The sequence below is a fragment of the Mauremys reevesii genome, linkage group 3 (genome assembly GCF_016161935.1).
Source record: "Mauremys reevesii isolate NIE-2019 linkage group 3, ASM1616193v1, whole genome shotgun sequence".
Taxonomy (NCBI): domain Eukaryota; kingdom Metazoa; phylum Chordata; order Testudines; family Geoemydidae; genus Mauremys; species Mauremys reevesii.
Window position 1 is genome coordinate 77,315,837 of NC_052625.1, and position 26,116 is coordinate 77,341,952.

Below are 26,116 nucleotides of genomic sequence, written 5' to 3' on the forward strand. Positions count from 1 at the left end.
TCACCTTTCTAAATCTGCACAGGTAGTTCAAGTGCCTCTGCTACTGCTCATAACTGTGCAAAGCAGCAGTGGAGCAAAGCTGACAAGCTTCTGGTCAGTTCCACAAGCTGCTATTCACAAGGGGGGGCAGCAATGAAACCAACAAGAATCCTGTCAGTTCCACGCTGCTCTGGCAGACAGTGGAGTTATTCATGGGGAAAAGAAGCCAAACAGAGGGTCAGGGAGGAGCCAAGTATGCAAGTACTCAGCTTGCTGCTAACCTCCACACCCCTTGCAACAGCCAAAATGTTCTGGATAAGGGACCCAAAAAAAAAAAACAAATGAAAGTTTAATCTTCTTTCCAGCAGCTAGAAAAGGGAAGAATTCAGATTTATAAGATGCCTATTAACCAGAGGCGGATATAAAAATAGAGGCCCCAAGTGGAATCCTGGGACAGTACCCTGGCTTAAACCCTCACTTTTCCCTCTTCCCAGCAGCTGATGGCAGGAAGCTGGGATTTTCATGTGGGTACTTCCCCTGGATTTTGATGGTGGGGCCTCTCAGCTTAAATTAAAAATAAAATAAAAAAAAATAAAAATTAAAAACCTTCACAAAATCTTTCAAGTTTCAAGGGCTTGTGGCTATGAAGAAAAGTTGTCAAGGTTCAAAAGCAAGATGGCACATAAAGGTAACCCAATGTTTATTTTTCTTCTAAAATCTTGTGGGTTTAGTTGTTGTTTTTAACTCATAGGACTAGCAATCCTGCCCCTTGCTTTTTGCCCTACTCTAGTTTCTTCTAACACAACAAATTTTAGTATTAAACATTTAATTGTAATTGAGAAGAGACTATTATACCATAAAGAAAACAAGGACATAAACGGCTAAGCTCATTACCTGAAATTGTTGCAGCCTAGTACCACTCCCACGATATTCTTGCCAATATCATGTACGTCTCCTTTTACAGTAGCCAGGACAATTGTGCCATGGTAAGGGTCCTGCAAGATGAACAAACATCTCAGTATTTATAATGGTAAGGAAGGCTCAATTTGTTTGTACAGCACCTAGCATAATGGGGTCCTAGTCCACGAGTGGGGCTCCTAAGTGCTACTGCAATACAAATAAATATTAATGACAATTATTAACTGAAAAGTAACTGATTTCTGAGATTGATTTAACTGGTCAGCTGTTTTAGAGCTGAACCCTATTCCGTTCAATGTTACATAGACTTGAACTTGTGTAGTACCTCTGCTCTAAAAAAATAACAGTTGCTCTAATATTATCGTTTAATTAGATAAAATAATTAGAACAACGGAGCACGACTGCTCAGAACCAAGTGCATGTTTGGGCCTCAGAGATAATTTTGATCTATTTTGAATGTTGTATTGAAAGGGAAGTGAATTATGGTTGGAAAGCGATTGAAGAGTAAAGTTTCACACACACCAAGAGAGTTAGAATCTTCTACAAATCAATAATAACGGTCCAGATTCTCTAGTCCAATCTGGCTATTTTATATGACACAAGCTACACAAATTGGCCAGATTCTGGACATCAATGGACAGCAGAGAATTCCCCTTGATGATTAGAACCTACCAAGGGTGTGAACCTGGACGAAGGCGCTCCTGCACCAGATGCACCCCCAATGCTGACACAGAGGGCACTGCCAGTGGTGTGGCAAAAGCAGAGTTCCCCTATACTCATTCTCCCTCAAGAACCTTATGTCAGTGGCATACCTTAGAGCAGTCCATAGGCTGCTAAGATCCCATGTCTGGGCTGGTGCAGGACAGGGAGCAGTCACAGGCTTCATGATGGCTCCCCCCATTCCCTGCATCAAGCAGAGCCCAGGCAGAGGGAAGAAAGTTGCATATTAAAATATAACTAGAAATATACATTTTGAGTATCTTATCTCCTATACGGATCCAGGAACAGACACCAGATCTCCTTCTTGGGGGCCCCGGTGCCTTTTCTGGGCTTGCTAAAACACTTTCCATTTATGCATCTCCGTAAATTTCAGCTTGCCTACTAATGAAGCGTTCTTTCAGCAATCTCTACTGCTCTCAGTAATAAGTCTTTTTGTGAGGTGCTTGCATCTCTGATCACATGCAAATCCATGGATCCTCAGAGATATTGCTGTTTACTGAAATTGCTAATCTAATATCTTAACAATACTTCTCTTTTAGAAGAGGGGGCACTTGAGAACACCACACCTAATGATGGTTCACTAGGAAACATCTTAGGCCTGGTCTACACTAGTCTTATTTCAGAATTAGCTGAGTTAATTCGAAAAAAAAATATTCCATCCACATGACCAAACCATTTTGTTCGATTTAAAGGGCTCTTTAATCCGAATTCTGTACTCAACCTTGACAGGTGCAGTAGAGCTTAAATCGAGATCGCAATCCCGGGTTAAAGGTATTGTGGATGCAATTCGACATTATTGGCCTCCAGGAGCTATCCCAGAATGCTCCCTTGTGACTGCTCTGGACAACAGTCTCAACTCCAATGCACTAGCCAGGTGGGCAGGAAAAGCCCCAGGAACTTTTGAATTTCATTTCCTGTTTGGTCACCATCAGCACAGTCCACCATCACAGGAGATCACGCAGTCCCGGATTCGCAGGCGAGCTCCAGCATGGTCCGAACGGTAGGTATTGGATCTCATCGCATGTTGGGGAGACGAGTCTGTTATGGCAGAACTACGTTCCAAAAAAAAGGAACACAAAAATACGTAGGCTAAAGTCTCCAGGGCCATGACGGAAAGAGGCTACTCCAGGAACACAGAGCAGTGTTGTATAAAAATCAAGGAGCTCAGGCAAGCGTACCAAAAAGCCAGGGAGGCGAATGGGCGCTCTGGGTCACCTCCCCATACATTCTGCTTCTACCATGAGCAGTGTGCAATTATGGGGGGGTGACGCCACCACTACCCCACCACGGTCCGTGGACACCTGCAAGGGGGGAGTTGCACGGAACGAGGAGGAAGAGTCATTGGAGGACGAAGAGGAGGAGGAGGAGGACGACGACGACAGAGCACAGGCGGCAAGTGGGGAATCATTTTTCTGCCCTAGCCAGGAACTATTCTTAATGCTGGAGCCAATAGCCTCCTCCCACTCCCAAGGTGGGCTCCCGGACCATGACCCTGGAGAAGGTACTTCTGGTGAGTGAAAGCCTGATTGGAGCCACGCGGTGGGGGAAATCCAGCCGCACCGGGTTGTTCGCGTTTAGTTTAAAGGGCTCATCCATGCTCAGAGCCACATCAGTGGGTGCGGGGGTGGGGTTGTTGTGTGAAGCGATCATCCCAGAGAGCCCGCAGACCCTCCTTTTATATGGCAAACCCACCAGGCATTGCTTGCTATGGGAAAGGGAGCCCAGTAGTTTGAAAGCATTGAAATAAATGTAGAAGAAGCAGAACCCCGCGTGCCCCTAGGCTGCCTGCAAGCTGAATTCTGTTGCCCGGCCGTGTGTGATGGCTTACTTACACCAAAGTGTCCCCTTTGTTCTCTGAAATGTATCTTTTAAAAATACTACCCTCCCTTTTTCTCCTCCCACAGGTGCAAATGTTCCAACGCGGCCCCTATCTACTCTGTCCCAGAGGCTGGTCCAGACTAGAAGATGGAAAAAACGAACTCGGGACGACATGTTCGCCGAGCTCATGCAGTCCTCTCGCACTGATAGGGCCCAGCTGAATGCATGGAGGCAAACAATTGCAGAGTCCCGTAAAGCATTACAGGAACACGAAGAGAGGAGGGACGTGCGTGATGAGAGCAGACAGGACGCTATGGTCATGCTCATGGGGGAGCAAACTGACGTGCTCCGCTGTATGGTGGATCTAATGCAAGAAAGGCAGCAAGACCACAGACTGCTGCTGCAGCCCCTGTATAACCGCCCTCCCTCCTCCCCAAGTTCCACAGCCTCCTCATCCAGACGCCCAATAACACGATGGGGGAGGCTATGGGGACCCACACACTCAACCCCAGAGGATCGCCCAAGCAGCAGAAAGCTGGCACATGCGAACTTCTGATTTGGTTTCTGGACTTGTCCTTCCCTCCTCCTCCACCCCCCAAACCCAATACCTCCTCCTCCCCCGGTCCGGATTTCTCTCAATGTGTTGTGCAACAAATAATAAAGAACAGTTTTTAAACTATTTTGACTTTATTTCCTTTCATATATATAGGGGGCAGGTAACTTCAAGAGACAAACAACTGTGACAACCTACCCTAGCCAGTCATGAAACTGGCTTTCAAAGCTTCTCTGATGCGCAGCGCACCCTGCTGCGCTCTTCTAATCGCTCTGTTGTCTGGCTGTGAAATTGGCCACCAGGCGAGTTGCCTCAACCTGCCACCCCGCCATAAAAGTCTCCCCCTTACTCTCGCAGATATTGTGGAGCACACAACAAGCAGCAATTGGAATATTGATTGTGCTGAAATCTAACCGAGTCAGTAAACTGTGCCAGCGCACTTTCAAACGTCCAGAAGCACATTCTACCACCATTCTGCACTTGCTCAGCCTATAGTTGAACTGCTCCTTACTACTGTCCAGGGTGCCTGTGTATGGCTTCATAAGCCGTGGCATTAAGGGGTAGGCTGGGTCCCCGAGGATAACTATAGGCATTTCAACATCCCCAACAGTAATTTTCTAGTCTGGGAAGTAAGTCCCTCCTGCAGCTGTTCAAACAGACCAGAGTTCCTGAAGATGCGAGCGTCATGCACCTTTCCCGGCCATCCCACATTGATGTCGGTGAAACGTCCCTTGTGATCCACCAGTGCTTGCAGCACCTGGAAAAGTACCCCTTGCGGTTTATGTACTGGCCGCCCTAGTGCGCCAGGGCCAAGATAGGGATATGCGTTCTGTTTATCGCCCCGCTGCAGTTAGGGAACCACAGCGCATTAAAGCCATCCACGATGGTCTGCACATTTCCCAAAGTCACTACCCTTGATAGCAGCTGGTCAATGATTGCATTGTCTACTTGCAGCACAGCAACCCCTACAGTAGATTTGCCCACTCCAAACTGATTCCCGACTGAGCGGTAGCTGTCGGGCGCTGCAAACGTCCGCAGTGCTATAGCCACTCACTTCTCAACTGTTAGGGCTGCTCTCATTTTGGTGTCTTTGTGCTTCAGGGCAGGAGACAGCAAGTCACAAAGTTCCACGAAAGTGGCCTTACGCATACGAAAGTTTCACAGCCACTGGGAATCATCCCAGACCTGCAATATTATGCAGTCCCACCAGTTTGTGCTTGTTTCCCGAGCCCAGAATCGTCATTCCACAGCATGAACCTGGCCCAATGTCACTATGATCTCCCAATCGCCACATGCAGTGCTTCTTGGAACGTCTGTATCCATGTCCTCATCAGTATAGTAATCACACTGTCGTCGCTTCCTCGCCCGGTTTTGCAGGTACTGCACATACTGCTGGATAATGCATTGGTATTTACAACAGTCAAAACTGCAGAAGAGATCTGAGCAGGCTCCATGATTGCCGCGCTATGGCACCTGCATGGGTAATCCTGGAAAAAGGACGCAAAACGTAGGAGGCCTGTTCGGTTCAAGATGGCCGATAAAAGGCGGTAAATGGTTGTCTTCTGTAGCTTTCACGGAGTCGGGAAGCTCGCTAGAGCTGCAAGAGCAGGAGAAGCATGAGCAGAGTTTGGAGCGGAAGCTGTGCTGCTCGGTTCACGGTAGCCGAAAAAAGGTGGGAAATGGTTAAATAAGAGTAGATAGAAAGATGAGAGAACATGGGGGGTGGATTGTACCAGGACTGCACCATCTGTTGGTAGTATGGCTTCTGCCGTAGCTTTCACGGAGGGAGGAGCGAGTGACAGCACACACCCAGAAACACCCGCGAGAATATTTTTGCCCCATCATGCACTGGGAGCTTAACCCACAATTCCAATGGGCAGCGGGGACTGCAGGAACTGTGGGATAGCTTCCCACAGTGCACCACTCCGACATTCAATGCTAGCCTCAGTACTGTGGACGCACTCCGCCAAATACACGCGCTTTAGTGGGGACACACAACATCAAATGCATAAAATCGCTTCCAAAAATTTGAATAGAATAAGTTCGAATTAATTTCGTAATGTAGACGTACCCTTAGAGGAACTACAGTGATGAATTTTGCGGAGCGTATACTGTTGGAATACATTAAAATGAACGTAAAAATCTATTTAATCAGGGGACGGCAGGGGAACTATTAAAAAAATATATGGAGATATACCTATCTCATAGAACTGGAAGGGACCCTGAAAGGTCATCGAGTCCAGCCCACCCTGCCAATCCAACACCCCTTGAAATCAACAGATTCTCACTGGCACTGGATCAGATACAGGCAGTCACCCTGTATAGGAATACTAGAGTGCACACAACTTAGAGGAGTTGGCTCGGAACAGAGAGCAGCAGAAGCAAAGAATATGTTGCTGCTGGGAATGGAGGGGAAGGGAAGAAAATTCTGCAAAATCATTCTCCAGCAGAAGAGAGAAAAATCCATATGAGATGGCTAAGGGAGGAGAAAGAGAAAAGACATGCTCTCTCTCTCCCATTAGATTATACAGAATTTTTCTATTCAAGTTCTTCTTTTCAGCATTTAAAAAAATATTTAACCATTATTTCATGAAATGCATAACCATGTAAAGAATCAATAGCAAATGGTATCCAGAGGCCTTGATGTCTGCAGCACAAAACTATAAATCCATTGAAAAGTATTCATCTAAGAAAAAGCCCAAGAAAACTTACAAATTTTAGATTTACCATTTCTCTGTGTTTCTCCTTATTTTTTTAAATTCTTTTACATTATGCGGCTACAGAAATTTCCATTTGCCACAACATCTGCTGCTGACAAACTGCAGAAAACAGATCTTGCTGCAGAATTTAGATATGACATCGCATCCAGGGCCCTGATAATTGCATATGGGATTTGTCAGTTTCAAGTTTACCAGCATTTATTCCACAAATGTTGAGTTCAAACTAAGAAAAATATACGATACTTGAGATCCAACTACAGAAGTTCTGGTGTTTGGCTTCAGGCCACAGCTATGCGGAGCCTGAGCGTGCCATGTGATTTGCACTCCTAGCCCTAATTCATACACGATCCACTTGGAACCAGGCCTAGGTTCACACACCTGCATGTCCCTGGCCAAGATTTCAGGATTTTAAATCAAACAACTCAAACAGATCAATAGCCCAGCTTCAGTGACTTCAGAGAAAGCTAGTTTTAAAGAGTTACAGCACAAGAAAGCACAACTTGCCTCTTCTTCAATGCTGCTGGATTTAGCTCTCTTTTCCTCTCTTTCCTTTTCCATGTAGGGAATGAGGTGGCCAACTGCCTTCTTCATAACTCGAGCAGACTTTATCACCTGAATTGACAAATGGAGGAAAAGAGTGTCAGACACAGAGAAACAACTACAGCCCTTCAAACAGCCTGTTTTTCTAACCAGTTACAGAAAACCTGCAAACCAAAATACACATTTGCAAACACAGATCCCAATCTTGCAGTGAGCTCCATGCTGTCCAACCCCGGCTCCATGCGGAGCCCCACTGACTTCAGTGGGGACATGCCTGCATGGAGTTCACTGTAGGAGCAGGGCTGTGGGGCCCAATCCTGACAGGTGCTTAGTAACCACCAAACATAAATAGGTCAATGTGAGTTGAGGAAGCTCAGCTCTTTTCAGAATCAGGCCCTTAAGTAAAGTCCACTAAAGATGAAATTACAATGCAATGATCAAAGAGGTGCCCACCAAGCAGCATGGAAAAAACGGTTTGGAAAAAAGATGGGGAATTGAAAAGAAAGGGAAGAAACAAAACAGAAAACCCAACAAAACCCCACCTACAAAGAAGGGTCATGTGCAATGAAAGAGAACAAAAAACATCATCTTAATAGATACACCTACGTTTTTAGAATTCAAACATTCCATTTCCTTTGGAAAGGGAAGCTGGAATAGAACCATTTATAGACACTTATTATAAGCAACAACTGGAGAGAGGATAGAGAGGCTAGGCTAAACTTGTGGAAATACAAGGATGGGTTATTCCCCTCTTTACCTGAGGCAGAAACATCTTTCCAGCACCAAAAAGATCGCCAACAACTTTCATGCCATTCATCAGGGGCCCTTCAATTATGTTCAGAGATCTGGGATATTTGTTATGGTTTAATCTTGCCTCTTCTGTGTCCTCAATGATGTATTTTTCAATGCCCTGAAAATTTTTTACAAACTTTTTATATATATATATATATATACACACACACACACACAGTGTGTGTATATGTGTGTTCTCCCCAAAAATTTCAGAGTCCTTTAAAAAAAAATCACAAAAGCAAAAACTGATCAACTTTAGACTGCTTATCTTCAAGAATGCATCATAACTATCTTTCAATTATGTTCTCTTGGACAGCCTTACTCTCATTAAAATATGCATAAGATACTACTGAAGGAATTCTGCACCAAAAATATTAAAAATTATGTGCACAATATTTTAAAATTCTACACATTTTATTTGTCAATAAATAAATGTGGCTCCAGAATGTCAGTGGGGACAACAGGCCACTGACGGCACTGAGGTGGGCGATCACCCTGAAGCCCCTACCTCCCCCAGTACAGGGACTCGGCAGTGAGCCTGCACCTGACCCAGTGCAAGGGCTGGGCCTGCCCCAGAAACACCGTGGGGCCCTACCCCTCTGCGCCAGGTGTACCAGGTATGGGCAGGCAGGCTCAGCCCAGCAGAGTCCAAGTGTGGAGGGGCTTAGTGTGTGGAGATCCAGATGTGGGGTGAGATGTTTCTGTGTGGGGCAATCTGAGGGAGGGCATCTCAGTGGGAGATCTGGATGCACAGGGGCTCGTTGGGGGGGTCCGGGTGCAGGGGCAATGGGACTCTGTGAGGTGGTGGTGGGGGCAGTGGCATGTAAACCCGTGTGCCCCTCCATACCTCACCTCTGTTTGGAGGGGATCACCCCACCCCCACCCTCGGCTTCCCTACAGTTTTCTGCAGGGAAGCATGCAAATTCTGTGGGGGGTGGGAGGGATTATACGTTTTCTGCGGGTGTGCAGTCACACAGAATCCCCCCAGGAGTAATAAGAACATAAGAACAACCATACTGGGTCAGACCAACGGTCCATCTAGCCCAGTATTCCATCTTCTGATAGTGGCCAGTGCCAGATGCTTCAGCAGGAATGAACAGAACAGGGCAATTTATCAAGTGATCCATCCCCTGTCATCCAGTCAGTTTCTGGCACTCCAAGGTTTAAGGATACCCAGAGCACGAGGTGGTGTCACTGACCATCCTGGCTAATAGTCACTGATAGACCTAATTTTTTTTTAACCCAGTTATACTTTTGACCTTCACAACATAGCCAAGCAATGAGTTCCACATTTGACTGTGCATGGTATGAAATACTTCCTTGTATGTGCTTTAAATCTGCTGCCTATTAAATTCATTGGGAGACCCCTAGATTTTGTGTTATGTGAAGGGGTAAATAACACTTCCTTATTCACTTTCTCTGTGCAATTCGCTATTCTTTATTTACTACCCAATTAGCAAACTGTCTACAGGCATGTATCCAAACACTGACTAATCATGAAGTTACATGATTACATTGTGTGCTAATTCCCAACATATAAAGATTTTTTTAAAGCGTTTCAATGGAAACCAGTTTATGATTACATGAAGCCTGCTCTACATCACATCTGCAACCCAAACATACCAGCATCCTGTTAATGAAAAGTGAAATGGATTAGAAACAGAACATTAGAAGTGAAGCTAACCAGTCAGTCAATCTCCATTCACCTAGCTCAGTAAAATGCAAGTCAAAGAGTCTAAGCAGTGAAAACTAAATGACTATATTCTTTGTTTGAAATTACCGTACTTGCGTTATTAGTAACATAGGCAAGAAAGATTATGAATTTTAAGCCAACAGTGGCCTTCTTAAGGACTATATCACACTCTTGGTAACAGCAGGTGGTCCGCAGGTATGATCCCTGCATACTGCGTACTTTGACTAGGTAAGGTAACTTTATATAAATTCACCTTGACAAGTGAGTATTCCAGCCTTTCCTCCACGGGGCTATCCCGCCATTCATCAGTCTGTACAATTTTCTTTCCTCCTTGGGCATGAGTCTAAAATGGATTGAGAGAGAATTAGAGTCAGTGGGAATTTGACTGGGTAAAGGACACAGTCATAACCTCAGAATCTGGTCTTTTATTTTTCTAGGAATCAGAATTAAAAACTTCACACACATCCCACACTAAACGTTTTTAGACCTTCTAAAGTAGTACTGTTCATACCAGTACACAAAGCACTATGTGTCTGATGCTCTACTGACAAATAAAACTGACACTCCTGAAGAGCATATGTTGTAATAAAGATGTAGGCAAAGAAAGAAAGACTTCTAACAACACTACCACTATTAAGACATGCTGAAAATACTCATCTTTAGGTTTTTACTTAGGAATGTAATTTAAAGTGATCCCAGGCCAGCCCAGTGCACAATTCATTTTAAAATCCTAAATAATTAATTTGGCATTCGTTCAGTTCTGCGGGAGTACAGTTTATGTTATGCCACATTCTGGATGACTTTTGAATTAAAAGGCATCCAGAACTATTTCATTTTGGGAAGTTTCATCAGAACAAAATAGCCAACATACACTTTTTCTCTCTCATTTCAGGCTTTAGTCCCATTGCAGGATTTGTTTTTATATACACAAATATCCACCAGAAAGGTGCATGGTGAAGAAACAGACCATTACATCCATCAGTACATTTGGTTCAACTCAGTTTGCTTTCTGCAAACTGTTCCTGTGGTGCATTTTGAAAGTGAAAAATTGCCCTAAACACTCCCACATTTCACTGACTTCTGATCATCTCATCACATTGCTTTAAATGTTTATTAGCAGCCTTTTAAAGGTAGGACCATGTATTTGTATTGAGCTCAACTGACTTTAAAGTTTCTGCAGAGTTACCAAGTCTTATATCACCTTATATCTCTTATCCTGCTCATGAAATGGCCCTCAACCTTTTGGATGATCCACAGAGGAAACTAGATTGGCTCCAGCTGACTTTATTCTTTCTGTAGATGAGAGATCCAAACTGCTCCTCTTAACGCCTTGTCTATACCAGAAACTTCGAAGCATTTTTCTGCACCAGTGTTACCTACAGTGGTAGCTGTAACATAGACAGCATGCAGGTGTTCTCTTATCAGCTTGCAGATAGCACAGTAGCTGGGTCAAAAACAAAGATAGCCGAGAGGCCAGATGAGGATGGCAAATCTATATGGATATAAAGGTGCTTGAGGGAAGTGAGACTCCAGTTTGCAGGGGGATGAAATAGAGAAGAGAATGTTTAAATAACCAGTGGCAAGTGTAGGTCAGAGTAAGAGGAGACTAGGAAAGGGGAAATCACATGTTGCTGTAGATAAGATCCAAGATATAGGCAACAATGATTACAGATTGGAGAAGGCTATTGGAGTCAAGCACAGAGAGGATGAGTATGTCATGGAGGCCACCACTCACCCTGAAATCCCCAGAAAAGAGAAACTTGGCAGAAGAGACATTAACAAGAAGAAGTCAAATAGAAGAGGGAGGCAGGGTGGGTAAGACTTTTGAAAGGGAAGTCGTAAACTAGAGAGTTTAAACAGTAACAGGAGAAATGGGGTTGGACGGATGAAAAAGGAACAAAAAAGTAATAATCATGTGCTGGGCCACTGGCCATGCATTTCAATAATGGGATCAATTTTACCCACAATTACGTAGCATGTAATTAATGTATAGAATTTGCTGGATTTTTATAGTAGGATAATTCTGGACACTAAGGATGGAAAGCTGTCTTCATTGAAGGCAATGGCAACACTCCCACTGACTTTGACGGGGCCAAGATTTCACCCTAAGAACATTGCAGCTATGCAAGGGATGAATGAATCTCATGTTTCAGGTGCAACCTGATCCCCCAGGGTAGGTGGGACTGACAGAAGAAATCTCCACACACACCCCAGGTGTGCAGCACTGGGTGACAGCAAGATGCATTGCTTCTGGCAGGGGGAGGTGGAGGGAATGAGGCTGTTAAAATTTACCAGAAGAAAGAGCCCATCTGCTTTACCCAACCATGTTACTGCTTTTCATGCTCCATTTGCATTCAAAGTCTGCCTCTTGCAGAAACACTACTTATGTGGTCCCTCTTGAGGGTTGTTGAATAGGATTGATTGGGCTATTAATTCCCTTTAAGATTAAGGGACACCACCATAAATTAAGACAGTTAGCCTACTTGACAGAGATATTTCTGTTTTAAAATAATCCCCTTTGGTTCTTCCACCACCACCACTTGGGGCTAAATTTACAAAGATATTTAGATGCCTAACTCACGTAGGTGCTTAGTGAGATTTTTCCAAAGCATCTATCTGAATTTTTAGGTTTCAGAATCTCTTTGTTAACCTGGCCATTAAACTACTTTACTTTTCATTTTGGTTCTTCTATCTCATTGTAAGGCTCTAGTTGGGTTTTTTTTCTCCCTGCAACCACAGATACTGTAAAAATATCCCAAGTCTATCATCACATTCAGGAAAGATAACTTGTAAATCCACTGGTATTAAAAGAGCATTGTACCAAACCACCTTAGTAATGGTATTAATTCTTACATACAGTGTGTGCTAGGAGGATGCGGGATGACAGGGATTGAAAAGTTTTCCTGTCATTGATTTTAAATTTACTGCCCTTGTTCTCATGCAGGTATGGACAGAGTTGTGTCCTACAGGCCAAACACAATCCATGCATTTCAGAAACAGCCTACAGTCCCCCTCATCTTTAATAAGAGGTGTGGCCTGCAGTCATTAGAAATAGCTCTTCAGTCTCGTTTAGGATTATTCTATAATATGCCCTAGTAACTAACTTGGAAATCCACAGGAGGGTTGACACTGGTTTCAATGGGAACCAGAATTTCACCCTAGGTCTATAGGGTTGTTAATTTGGCACCTTTCATATTCCTTTAGATAGGTACTTATATGGTCCCTATCACCACAGTCTCTCACAAATGCATCGATTCACATAACGCCCCCGTGGGGTAGGATAGTTTTAGCCCTTTTTACACATAGGGAGATGAGAAAGAGAGGGAGATTAAATGACGTGCCCAAGAACACACAAAGTCTGGCACAGCTGGCAACTGAATGCAAATCTGAGTCCCACTAGAGTGCCTTTACCACTGGATCACCTTTCAAGCACACACAAAATGCTCTCTATCCTCCAAAAAGACATGCAGGGGCTGGAGTTGCAAAAGAAAGAGCCCTCTTCACCTCCCGGAATGATCCTAGCCCCTTGTGCAATATAAAATTCTGCTCTAGAGGGAAAACAGTCTCAACGGAAGGTACCTTTGCCACAAGCTCTCTTTAGGAGTCAGAAGGACTCTGATTTGGTAGCAAACCTTTAGGGCATGATGCAAAGTGTATTCAATTTGGTTCAGTTTTTTTTCCATTTGCTTATAACAACTGAGCTGCTTACACCAACTGTGCAAGCTTCTACTACACACTGTCAGAGGCTACATAAAATGTGTGTTTCAATCTTACCTGGTGTGTCAGCACTTAGATGCAACAGCCTGGGTTCTGTACAAAAGCTTAACAAACACATAACTCTGAAAGTTACCTGGGCGTAATGTAAAAGCTTCTCTGTTGCATCTGGGTCTTTATTCCAGATCAGATTCTCACACAGCTGTAGAAGTTCCTTGTGAATATCATCATACACTGGAAGATTCCCTGCATTCACTATCCCCATGTCCATGCCATACTAAGAGTACAGAAAAAGATCATCAGCAATACCCATAAAACTTCCCACCACATATCTGGGGAGCACAAATAATGTAGCTGGAAAGCACATCATACCTTAATTGCATGATACAGGAAAACTCCATGCATTGCTTCTCGAATGGCTTCCATCCCCCGGAAGGAGAAGGACAGATTGGAGAGGCCTCCACTTATTTTAGCTCCTGGCAGTGTTTCCTAGCAACAGGATCAAAATATCAGCATAGTCAAACTTTACGAAAGTGATTCCAAAAGAGGCGCTGGAGAGGCACCAATGATCCACAAAGAACTTGTTCCAGGTCTGTGCAGTGCTGGCAAGTCATATGATGATAGTGCCTCCTTTCCTTGGTTCCAACTGCTTCTACAGTTATCCAGACTCTTCCTTTCAGAGAAGAACTTGAATGTCTGTAGAAGAAGCTGGAAACAGAAAGGAAGACCCAACCTAGCAATACATAAGCAACTTGCGTGGTTCCCGAAAGGATGATGGGCTATTATGAATGGGTTCTTGATTGGGAAGGGTGTTCCACATAATAGTAAACAGGAGGGGAGCTGCTCTCTCAAGATGTGTTCCACACTATGAAAGTCTGACACCTTGTGCTTTCTACAACACTAATATGTTCACTTTTCTTTAAGCTGAGCAAAGAAACCAAGAAAAAAAGGGATCCAACTTAGTAACAACTCACAGATTATCCTTCTCAACAAAAATTGTAAATTAATTATCTGTCATAAAATATTAACTAGATCCTGTCTGTCAGGTTTTTTATTAACAACAAGAAGGGCTGCAGATGTGTCACAGTATTTTTTAGTCAAAACTCATGGAGCAGCCATGGTAAATTTAGTAAAAGTCACAAGAAGAGGGTAAATGGGGTGTAAAGTCACAGGAGCACCATTTAAAGTGGGTGGGGTCCTGCCCCCTGAGGGTAGGGGGTTGCAGAGCAAGCCCATCCCCCACTCACCTGGCAGTGGTGGCTCCTACCCTGCGGGGCTGGCCCAGCTCTGCCCTCTGGTCTGTTGGCTCTTGTCACAGCATGTAGGCAGGGCCCGCTCCCTACAATGACCCCCTCCAGCCCTGGCATACCAAATCGCTTGCCAAAAACTGGGCTGTGGTTGCAAAATTGGCCATGCCATGGCACAGGTTTCCCCCAACTCCTGCCCTAGAAAATCCCAGTGACAAAGAAAAATCCTGGTCACAATAAAAAGTAATGGACAAACTGGGGTGGGAAATCACGTATCAGTGACACTTATCACTGTGACAGACCTGCAGCCCTATTAATAAAGACCCATGGTCTCGGGTCAAAAGTAGCTGCAAAGCTGAAGGTTTGCAGCAGGGATGCTAAACGCAGCAGACATCCTGCGCAGGAGGATTCTGCCTCCTCTGCTCATTGCAGAGAAGTCTCTGTGGGAGGTTTCCACAGTTTACTGAAGGAGGGGGAAGAAGATAGTGACATGGGGGGGGGGGAAATCTGTGAATAGATTGCTTTGTGGAAGTGCAGTGAGTCACATCCATACTACTCCACAACAAGCCCTACTAGCAATCAACACCTGACTGTAGTGAATGCAATGGAGATTTCTCCCCAAAGAACTCCTCTGTAGTTCCCTCCTATCAGAACTCTCTTAACTAGAGGTTTGTTTATGGGATTAGCACTTGGGACAAAAAAGTTTATTACCATGCACCTTGGATACGGATGAATTCATTAATTCCTTAAAACTGAGAAACTCATTGACTAAGGCCAGAAGGGACCATCATAATCATCTAGTCTGACTTCTTACACATTGCAGGCCACAGAACCTCATCCACCTACTCCTGTAACAGACCCTAACCTCTGGTTGAGTTAATGAAGACCTCAAATCATAATTTAAAGACTTCAAATTACAGAGAATCCACCATTTCTTCTATTTTAAACCTGAAAGTCACCCATCCCCCAGAACACGCACACCTGTTGACTGCCAACACTTCCAAGGTTATCCCTGGTTTTGGAATTATTTTGTGATTTTTAAATCTCTGGGTCAGGTTTTGGGCAACTGTGGTTCTGAACAGCTCAGACTATGGAAGTCTAGAAAGAACAATGGATCCCCCCCAAATCATTGTCTTCCCAAAGGGAATCAATCGTTGCTCTGCTACTCACATACCCAGCATACCAGCAGCCTTCTCCCAGCTGGCCTGTCTCCCCAGTTCACACACACACACTTAACTTGAATTGTGTTTTTTAGGGAGCGTCTGACAGCCCTCTTCTGGGAAGGTGGACAACTAACCCACCTCCACTTCCCATAACAACCAGACCTGGAAGAGCTCCTCCATTCTCAGTGATTCTACTGCCAAAAGTGTCTTAACACACAAAGCTAGAGACATGCTACAGGAGTACACTGGGCTAGCTTGGAATCCCAAATCTCATCTGGCAACTGGAGAGCCTTTCTGGCTTCAACTGATCCAGGACAAGGTGCTGCCTGCCCATCTCCCAGAAAATATCTCATACACAATCTGTTTGCAAGGGCTGGCAACAAATAGAACCCATCACATCGCCCCCTCAAACGTAAAGGTATAATGGCTGACACAGCTTTATTCAAATGATGCCCTTTATTTCTGGTTGTCCCAACAGGTGTATTGTGACTAAATAAAAAGTAAAGAAAGTCTTACATTAGGTCAGGTTTTTGAGTGCTATAATCCAGTCACAATAATTAAACGAGTCAGCTTTCACATGTCTTGAGTGGGGCCTTTTGGCCAGAGTGCTGACATTTTATGAATGTTACTTCACTTCATTAATACCAATATATTTATGGTACAGTTTATGGACTGAGCTAAATTTAGAGCACTACATAACGTATAATGTTTCCTACTGGAAGCATAGCAGTGTTGAGAAACTATTGCAGTTCACAGGAGTAGTCCACTATTATTAATTTTGGAAGTAAATTATTGTGAAGCACTAGGATTTTTTAAGTAGAGCTGCATGAAGTAAAACACCACAGCAACAGCTAAAAACACTTACTTTTATGGTTTTAGCTGCATTGATGAAGTTAATTGCATACAGGTTATGTTCTTCCATTCCAGTCCCTATGGTCAGAATATTGGGATCAAAAATTATATCGTTTGGATTGAAGCCCACTTTCTTCACAAGGAGGTGATAAGCTCTGGTGCACACTGCAATTTTAGTTTCCGTTTCTGTGGCCTGGAAAAATAAAAAAGGGGGTCTGAAAAGAAAGCATTTCTGCTGTGTAACACAAAGACAGGATGGAATCAAAGTTCCAGCGCTAAGTTTGCAGGTCTCTCATGAATCAGTTACCAATTCAAACACCATGAACTTGGGAAAGATGAAATTTTGAGTTTCTAAGTCCAAGTTTAGGCATGTTCAGAGCTGAGGGGTCTTGGTTCAGTCCATTAGAGAAAGGTAGGTTGGATCGAGAGAGAGAGAGACTACACGGTTCTGGTATGGGCTCCACTTACAGCATCGCAGAAAAACCTAAGACAGCTCTGGGAAGAACAAATCTAATTCACAAATAGATCTGAGCTTAGTTCTCTCTCTGGTCAATATGCCAATCAATTTCTGAACTAGAAACCTGAAGTGGATAAGTACTATAGAATTTAACAGAAAATTCATATCCCTGCTATAAAATTCCTGCCTACTCCACTATCGCAATCATCATCTAGTACAGGTGGCATAGCCTTGTGGCACACCAATACTGCTGCTACTACTGGCAGACCTTGGCCTCCTACAATGGGGCCTGGAGCTGCCCTATTAGTTGCTCAGGTCTGATTCTGTCACTCTTACTCTTATAGAGTGGTATAGTCAATTCAATCAACCTAGTGGTTTCAAATAGACTACCCACATGGATATAGGCTATCTAAACACAATCAGGCCAACAGGGTCAAAAACGTCTCTAGATCAGAGTAACAAAAAGTGTTGCTAAGATTGTACAGGCCTCTAAACATATTAGACCCTAACTACACAGCCACTTTACCTCCTCCTCCTATGGGAATAAGGAGCCTGTCATCTCAAAAAGTGAAATCTGTCACATAATAAGGAAGTGACACTCACTTGACCCACTTCATCAAAAGCCATGACCACCACAGCTGCTCCGTACAACTTAATCCTTCTTGCTTTTTCTAGGAAATCATCTTCACCTTCCTTCAGGCTGATGCTGTTCACAATGCATTTCCCTTGGCAACACTTCAAGCCAGCTTCAATCACAGAGAAATTTGAAGAATCGATGCATAACGGCACCTGAATCCAGCAGAAAGATAAAGAGGGGAAGTGCAAATTAGCAGCAAATTTTCCCTGACTACCATCCTCCAACTTAAACAAAAGGCTGGAAAAGCAAACACAATATTCATCAGGTTTTCAAGCCTGCTTAAGGAAAGGAATAAAAAAACAGAAGAAATCTACAAACAAAATAGCACCCAGAATATCTGCTTTCAGTACAAATCTCAATGCAACTCTAAATACAGAGATCTCTCTCTCTCTCTTCCCTGCTCTCCTCCCCCGGCTTATCTTCCAGCATGCAAGTACTGGTTTTTAGAAAGCCAAATTGCTTGGCATCAGCAGGTTTTAGTATCATGTGGGAGAACCTTCCTATGTCTACAGCAAATTCTGGACCCTTGTTCTGCAGACAGATGAGATTTACGTATCAGAACGCTGCTAAGTACAGCACTCTACTGCCACTTTATATTGTGTATAGTGATTTTAAAAAGGACTTGATATTCTGCTCTGCCAACCAAAGGAAAAATGCAGCATGCCTTTGAGTTGGCAATAAAAGACAATGCAGCTCAGAAGGAATGTGCTTAAAATCTGTGTTTCCGTGAAAGGCCATCTGCTGCATGCCACTTAGCACATGTGACACTATTCTAAAGGAAAGGAAAGAACCCAAATTCTGATGCCTTTCTCATCACAAAACTAGTGGAGGATAACTAAATACACACACTTTCTGTTTACTGAACATAACAATCCGTATCAACATTTTACCGAATTGTGATTCACATATCAACAGAAATCTGATTGAATGTGCTGTGGGATGAATCAAGTACAACCTTAGCAATGTCAGGTTCCGAAGCAATGAAGTTACAAAATCTGGCCATAGCACTCGGCCCATCCAGCATTCCATCATCCATATTGATATCCAAAATCTGGGCTCCCATCTCAACTTGGGCCTTGGCTACACTCAGAGCTTCCTAAAGAAGGGATTTAAAATGAATAAGCAGAACAAATGAGTTAATCATGGTGGAGACATTATTTCACTTTCCCAAACAAAGCTCTCTGAATTCACCCTGTGTTGTAGATTATCAAAATGAGAGCATCTCCTTTTCTGCTTATAGAAGGTTAGTGGGTGACTTGATTACAATGTAAGTATTTAGATGGGGAACAAATACATAATAATGGGGTCTTCAATCTAGCAGAGAAAGGTCTAACAGATCCAATGGCTGGAAGTTGGAGCTAGACAAATTCAGACCAGAAACAAGGCGTACATTTTTAACTATTAGAACAATTTTGAGTCATGATGGATTCTCCATCACTGACAATTTTTAAACCGAGATTGGCTGTTTTTCTAAAAGAGGTATTTTCTAGGAATTATTTTGGGGAAGTTCTATGACCTGTGTTATACAGGTGGTCAGACTAGATGATCAAAATGGTCCCTTCTGGCCTGGGAATCCATGAATATGCCAACCCAGAAATCATTAGTAATGCAAAGCTGATATTCTGTCTGCAAAAATGTGGTGATTTTGACACTATGGCCTGGTAGTGCCTTCAATTTTAAACATAGTTAGCAATGTGTTTTATTGAAAAGATCAAAGCTTTACATGGTCACAATCAGTTCTGATTTCAAATGATTACAGGAAAATAGCCTCCTGGGATGGACTACAGTAAGGACCTATAAGTCACAAACTAAAATCTTCTTAGCCTCTCAGGGTGTATCTACACAGCAAAGAAAAACCCGCGGTTGGCCCGTGCCAGCCAACTCGGGCTCACGGGGCTCAGGCTGCAGAGATGTTTCATTGCGGTGTTGTCTTCTGGGCTTGGGCTGGAGCCTGGGCACTAGAACACTGCAAGGTGAGAGGGTCCCAGAGCTCAGACTCCAGCCTGAACCCGGAAGTCTACACAGCAATGAAACAAACCTGAGCGGGCCAGCCGCGGGTTTTTCTTTGCTGTGTAGACATACCAAATATTCTTCATTATTGGAGGCTGTTCCATGTTTATTAAGCTACAAAACAATGAGTGTGTGTTAGGAGGGGAATATTAGAGTCCTTCTTCCGTTATTTGAATGCTTATGTTTGTTTGCTTTGTTTTTGTCACTTGATTGATCCGGGGTGGGGTGGGAGGGGCGAAAAACAAATCAAAATCAAAACACCTTTCTATTTCTCACAGCCCCCACAAACTGTGGTTCAGTTTTCCTCATCTTATGCCAGACTCAGCTGTTACATTTTAGGAGGTCTCACTGCAACAAAAGCTCTTAGCTCTACGGTATGAAATAGCAGAGTTTGGCTGTATAGCTAGTATTATAGGAGAAACAGATTTTTCAATAACACTAGCTAACAAAGCACTTGGCAAAACCCTAACTGTGGATTCATCAAGAGCTATTATGCTCAGCCAGGAACCTAAGTAAGGAAAAGCAATGAGAAAAAACAGGAAAACTGAAGGAGATTTTACCTACCTATAGCTGGTGTGGGAGGAGGACTATATGTAGACCTAATAAGTAATTAGTAATGTAATGGAAAAATACTGTAACCCTATAATTGTTTAGAAAAAGTAGTGTCAGAAGCGTAAATTAAATGGGATGCTCACTTCATAGTTGCCTGCCATGATGAGCTTAGCAAACTTCTTTGATCCTGCCACATTGCAGCGTTCACCAATGTTAACGAAGTTCGTGTATGGGCCAATCCTGAAGGGCTCAAGACCTTAAAGGGACATTTTAGAAAACATTTGTAAAGATGCAGGGAAAAAATGGAGACACTGTAGAGAATAAACAATTTATTGCCAGTCCAAGAGCTAAGGCCAGGTTTATCTGTGGGATTATGGATCCCTCAATTTATCAAGCTGAAATTGGAATGCATCATTTCGTCCGCTAAATTGTCATGGCAATGGACAAAATCTCTTTCAATAGCAAAATTCTTAACTGCAGGCTCTAGCAGCTGTAGCTCCTTTACAATGTAGACAAAGGGCGTAGGTGGGGCACCACAGGAGTATACTGATGGGAGACAACCTCTAGAAGAAAGCAACTCTACACAGCCACACCCTCATACATGTATCTCTAGCATCCTTATCTTGTAGTTCTTCTGGGCACATCCCTCCCCATCAACACCAATGAGGTTTTGCATGTGGAATGGCTGCAAGGTTGGGCCTCTAAACTTTGTAGTTGCACTATAGACCATATAAAATAAACCAGTCCTAGCTGTAATTTTCAAACTTTAGGCACCTGAATAACTGGCTTGAAGTTCAGAGGCAGCAATCAAATGCAGCTTCCATGGAAGCAAGTCAATGGAACCAGATGATGCTCGACACCTCTGAAATCCAAGCTTGAAAACACTGTCTCAAGTTATGAGAACCACAAGTTAAGATAATGATAAATGGTATAAAATATTAATTCCTCAATAAGATTAATTAATAATGCTGAGGATAGGGCTTACTTCCAAACATGCAAACACCTTCATGTGACTTGATACTGTGACATTAAATCCTTCTGCTATCACTTTGGAAATGTAGCCAACAAGGATGATGAGTACCTTACTTCCTGACTCCCAAAGGGCAATGGCTAATTTGTCCAATTAAAAATTTCCCAATTAATTAAAAAAAATTCAGAAGCTTTTGGCCCCAAATATTGTATATTGGCCTTACAGCTGGATTTAAGAAACATATCAAACAAGGTTCCCATTACACAGGAAACATAAGGTGGTATGGCTCTTTAAGAGTCAGGCTTGACATCACTGTTCCCATTCTGTGACTAATTAGCTACACCCCCAGCAATGGGTCTGAACCCAGAGATCAGGCAATACCCTGCAGGTCTTCGATAAAAGGACAACAACAAGGAGCTCAGTTGAGAGTAAGACCTACAGGGAGCAGGTAGGCTCCTGCTGCAGACCCTAGATCGAGACCTGATTTGTTTAATGTATGCTGAATTGCTTTGGTTTGAGAAATCAAACCCAACCCTGAAGAGACAGGACTGAAATCTTGCTACTGTTGCAAATGTTATATGATACCCTGGCTAGAGAGTTGGCCCACAGACTTATAGAGGGTTTTGGCGAGCTCGTGTGTATAAAGCCAAACTGTAGTCAAAAACCACATTCTAGATTCAGATTTACCATGAGTTAATTCCGTCCTCACCAGTCAAACAGTGTTATAAACCTGAACCAGCAGTAACAGGGTATTTATTTCCCTAGGATCAGGAGATCTGGCTTCTATTCCTGGCTCTGCCATTCACCTTCCCCATGACCTGCAGCACATCAGCTCACCTCTCTGGGCCTAAATTTCTCCATTTGCACTAGGGGATAAGCATACTTATCCTTTGTGCGAAGTGCTTTGAGATCCACTGAGACAAATGTAGGTCAGGTCTAAGAGACATTTCTACTGATTGTGAAGCTGATAGTTTCACTAATTCTTTAGCTGTAACACGAGATGGGCCCAAGTTGTGACCTTTGGATCTGCAATGCACAACTTTCAGAAGCTGGTGTATTTGGATATGGAGTTGGGATCTTGGTCATCCCTTCTGGTCTCTAGAGAGCAGTAATTCAGTACATGTCACAAAACAAAAGTCTCAAGCTGTTATTCTCTCTCTTACCTGACAGCAGCATATACCCTTCTGAAACGAAGGATGGGGGAATACGAGGTATACATGTTTTTACTGCTTCAGCAATCTCCCTGAATAACAGAAGGAGGAAAGAAAAAGCTCCAGAGTTAAGAATACAATTTTTTAATTAAAATCTAAATCCTCTGTGTAATATTCAAATGAAATGTACTAGAAAGAGATACCCCTCACCCCTGTAATTCAGCCCTGCTAAACAAGAGTAATAACATGTTTCATTTTGGGTAGCCAAAGGCAAAAATAAATTCAGAAATATGTTATATCCAAATTGTAATAAGTGTATGGAGCTAAAGACTTCCATCAGATACAAAATATGAGATCACCACCCCCACCAGATAACACATTTACTTATGGGTAATGCTGCACTTATGTCATGGAGGTCATGGAAGTCAAGGAACCTGCTCCGTGAAGTTTTCTGCTTCAGCCCCTGGGGCCGCGGGACTAGAGCTGGCAGCCAGTGGGGCCCCGGCAGGGTTCCAGCGATGGGCAACAGCCTCCTCAGGGGGCCCTCCTCAGGGTTCCAGCAACAGCCTCCTGGGCGGAGTGGGGGAACCCCACAGCTCCCAGCCACCATGGTGGCAGGAGAAACCATGGAGCTGCAGCAGCAAAAGCCACAGACAGGTCACAGCTTCTGTGAATTTTTGTTGCCCATGACCTGTCCATGACTTTTACTACAAATAACCATGACAAAATCTTAGCCGTACTTATGGGTGGACAGAAAGATTCTCCACACTGTTGCTCAGCCCCAGAGGTTCCCATTAAAATCCTGACTTCTCGAACATGGATTGTTGTGTAGCAGCAACAAGGGATAGATTTCACTAACTCTCTGAGCTGGGATGCGTCTCCTAATGGCCCTGAGGTGAGCCAGGATGAACACAACTATTATGACAGCAGGTCCATCTTCCCTCTTTTGGCTTCGCAATCAATTGAGGGCAACGTGCCATGCGCCTCCTGCACTTTCACAGGACATCAGAGCAACAATGGCTCAGAAGGGTTAGCTTTCCCCTATCCCTGTGGGAGAGGTGCGTCTGCCTCTTGTGAACGCTGAAGGAATAAAGGGAGGAAGGAAGTCTTCCAAATTACTATTTCTAGTGGGGCTGTACCGAAACATTTCTCCCAACCAGATGGGACTGTCATTTTAACCTTCCCAGATCCTTGACATGGCTTTGCCTCGTTTTTCCTTTTCCCTTCAAAGCAGCTTTGCAGTATTATCACACAAAAGCTAGAGAAGCAGCACAGCAGAGGAGGGGAAAGGAGAAGACAGGGTTTTATTCTGGAACAGTTTTAGTCGAGACGGGGACCAGGTGTATTGCACTTGTTTTTACCCTCCAGTCCCCGCAACAACAGGCCACTAATGCAGGAGCACAGCACTTTCTGCCCCACAGGCTGCAGCAGCTTGATCTCAAGTGAGTTGTCTTATTCTTTTTGTGAAGAGGTCTTAATACAAATCATGGAACTCCAGTTTGGAGGAACAGGGATATCTTCCTTTCCTGTGCATTTGAATAGACTAACATTACCTGTGAAGTTACCTGATATGTGCTGGAGTGGTACCACAGCAACCTCCAACTATGTTGACCAAACCATCCAAAGCAAAGCTCTGTGTGCAGGGAAAAGACTATTTAGTTTCAAGTTGATAACTGCATCCAATAACAGGCAATTCACAAAAACAAAAGGTAAGAAAAATCTATATTCTCCAAATATCAAGCAAGCTAAAGCTCCCCAAAGAAAAACAAAATGAAGCAATGTTACTGAATTAAACCCAACTCAAAGAAGTCCATTGAATTTTACCCCTCTGGTTTCAATACTATTACTTCCCTGTAACATTTATTATTCCTTCCACTTTATTCACTCCCAGATGCTAGTATGGCAACCCTCTTGTCTCTCCCTAAAAGCTGTGGACCAAATTTGCAAATGTGAGTGTCTAAAGCTAAGTGTTGATTTACATGTCTACATTTGAAAATAAACACACAAGGCCAAAGTTCCACACTGCTACAGATACTGCCCTCCTGCTGACACTTTAAAGCCCAGATCCCTCTGCTAGTCTCAGGTGGACAGCAAAGGTCAAATAGCACTTGGCAGAGCTAGCAATGGAAAAATCTGTGTCATGGATCACTCTTCCTCTCCCAAAACTGGTTATAAATGCTATGACTGTGCAAGATAGTGCCAAGAGCATAAAGGCTGCTCAGTTTCCTGTACGGTACTTAACTCCCTATTTTACAAATTGTTTTGAAGCATTTGTGTATTACAAGATGATTCACAAAACGTAATTCAGTTTTATTTTGATTACTTGACAGTTAACAGGCAGTAGCTAGCTTTCTCCTCCATCAGCGGGAAAATCCTCTTGGAAACCAAATTTCCAACTGTTGTAATTTGTGTTGTCTGCCAACTCAGGCCAGGGTTCCTCAACCTGGGGGTCAGGATCAGTTGTCAGGGGGTTGTAACCACCCTGCCCTTCCTTTATTGCTGTATAAGAGAGTCTTTGCTAGATGGGAGGGGATCCCAGGATGGAAAAGGCTGGAAACCATTAACTTAGGCTAGAGTTACCTAAGTGAGCTTCTCTCTCACTGCAGGTTTCCTGCACAGGAACTCAAAAAACCTACTCAGATTTATGTTCACAGTTAGCTTGCCCTCTTATGTGATGAATTATTTCCAAAAAGAGAGGGAGTGAGAGAGTGAAAAAGACTGCAAATGCTTGTGATCTGTAGCACCCGATCAACAGATCTCACAAGGTAAGCAACCTTCCTGCAACTTAGTGGGCAGAAAAAAAAGCCAGAATGACTTAGGGTTTCAAAATTCATTAAATAGAAGTTTCTCCTGATCTGAGTCACCAAGTGCCACCATTCAATACACTGGTTATAAACTGCTGGGGAAAAGTGGTGTTTGCAACATACAAAACAGACCCCAGCTAAATACCCAGGTGATAGTTGCCTGAGAACCAATTAAAGTGCTACAGTAAGATTGCATAAAGTAAATGCAGAGACAACCATGTTACTATTACTGTGACAGGTAAAACTCATTCATGAGAAATATTCCCTACCTTTATATGCTTGGCAGTCACTTCAGGGGTTTCGTCATAACCTCCAAAGGCATTGGGGAGACCTTGAGAAATATTTTTAGAGTATTACAATGTGTTTAAACCCCACAAAGAGGAGACATTTAAAGCAGCTGCACATGTAGAACTGAAATGTCTCATTGCATTTCTGATCATCATTCAGTGCGTTATTATCAGTTGCTCCTGAAAGGGTTTGGGATTCCTCATGACAACTAATTTTTTTTTTAAATGTTAAATTCTAAATGTGTTTCTAACTTATAGTAGTAATGACATTTATTTCCTGAAGAGTTGGAAAGGGGAATGCAGAAAGGTAGGAAAAAAGTGTTGGGATTTGTTTTTAAAGGAATTATTTCCTGTAACCTAACAGCTATGCTACTGAGTGCTGTTAAAGTGCTGTCATTTCCTTTCAACTGAGTAGCTGTTACACTTCTTTTAAAAAAATAAAAAAAAATAAGAAAAGACTCAATTTTTTTTAATTACAAAGTAGCAAGTAGTAGTCTGGCTTGGCCTTAAACTATTTGCTTTTCAGAGTAATTATTTTC

At 43.2% G+C, this 26,116-nt stretch overlaps 1 protein-coding gene across 4 annotated transcripts in view; it reads right to left on the reverse strand.

The window, feature by feature from the left end:
* Positions 1–26,116, reverse strand: part of MTR (5-methyltetrahydrofolate-homocysteine methyltransferase) — an 85,328-nt gene that overhangs the window by 27,093 nt on the left and 32,119 nt on the right. For all 4 annotated transcript variants that reach the window (XM_039531292.1, XM_039531289.1, XM_039531291.1 and 1 more), the window contains 13 exons: positions 25,560–25,621; positions 24,052–24,119; positions 22,499–22,578; positions 20,509–20,621; positions 18,759–18,899; positions 17,770–17,955; positions 16,723–16,902; positions 13,820–13,936; positions 13,584–13,724; positions 9,987–10,076; positions 8,006–8,158; positions 7,213–7,320; positions 874–974 (listed from right to left, as the gene is read on the reverse strand). In XM_039531292.1, coding sequence (XP_039387226.1) covers positions 874–974; positions 7,213–7,320; positions 8,006–8,158; positions 9,987–10,076; positions 13,584–13,724; positions 13,820–13,936; positions 16,723–16,902; positions 17,770–17,955; positions 18,759–18,899; positions 20,509–20,621; positions 22,499–22,578; positions 24,052–24,119; positions 25,560–25,621 — 1,540 coding nt within the window. The remainder of the gene's footprint in view (positions 1–873; positions 975–7,212; positions 7,321–8,005; positions 8,159–9,986; positions 10,077–13,583; positions 13,725–13,819; positions 13,937–16,722; positions 16,903–17,769; positions 17,956–18,758; positions 18,900–20,508; positions 20,622–22,498; positions 22,579–24,051; positions 24,120–25,559; positions 25,622–26,116) is intronic.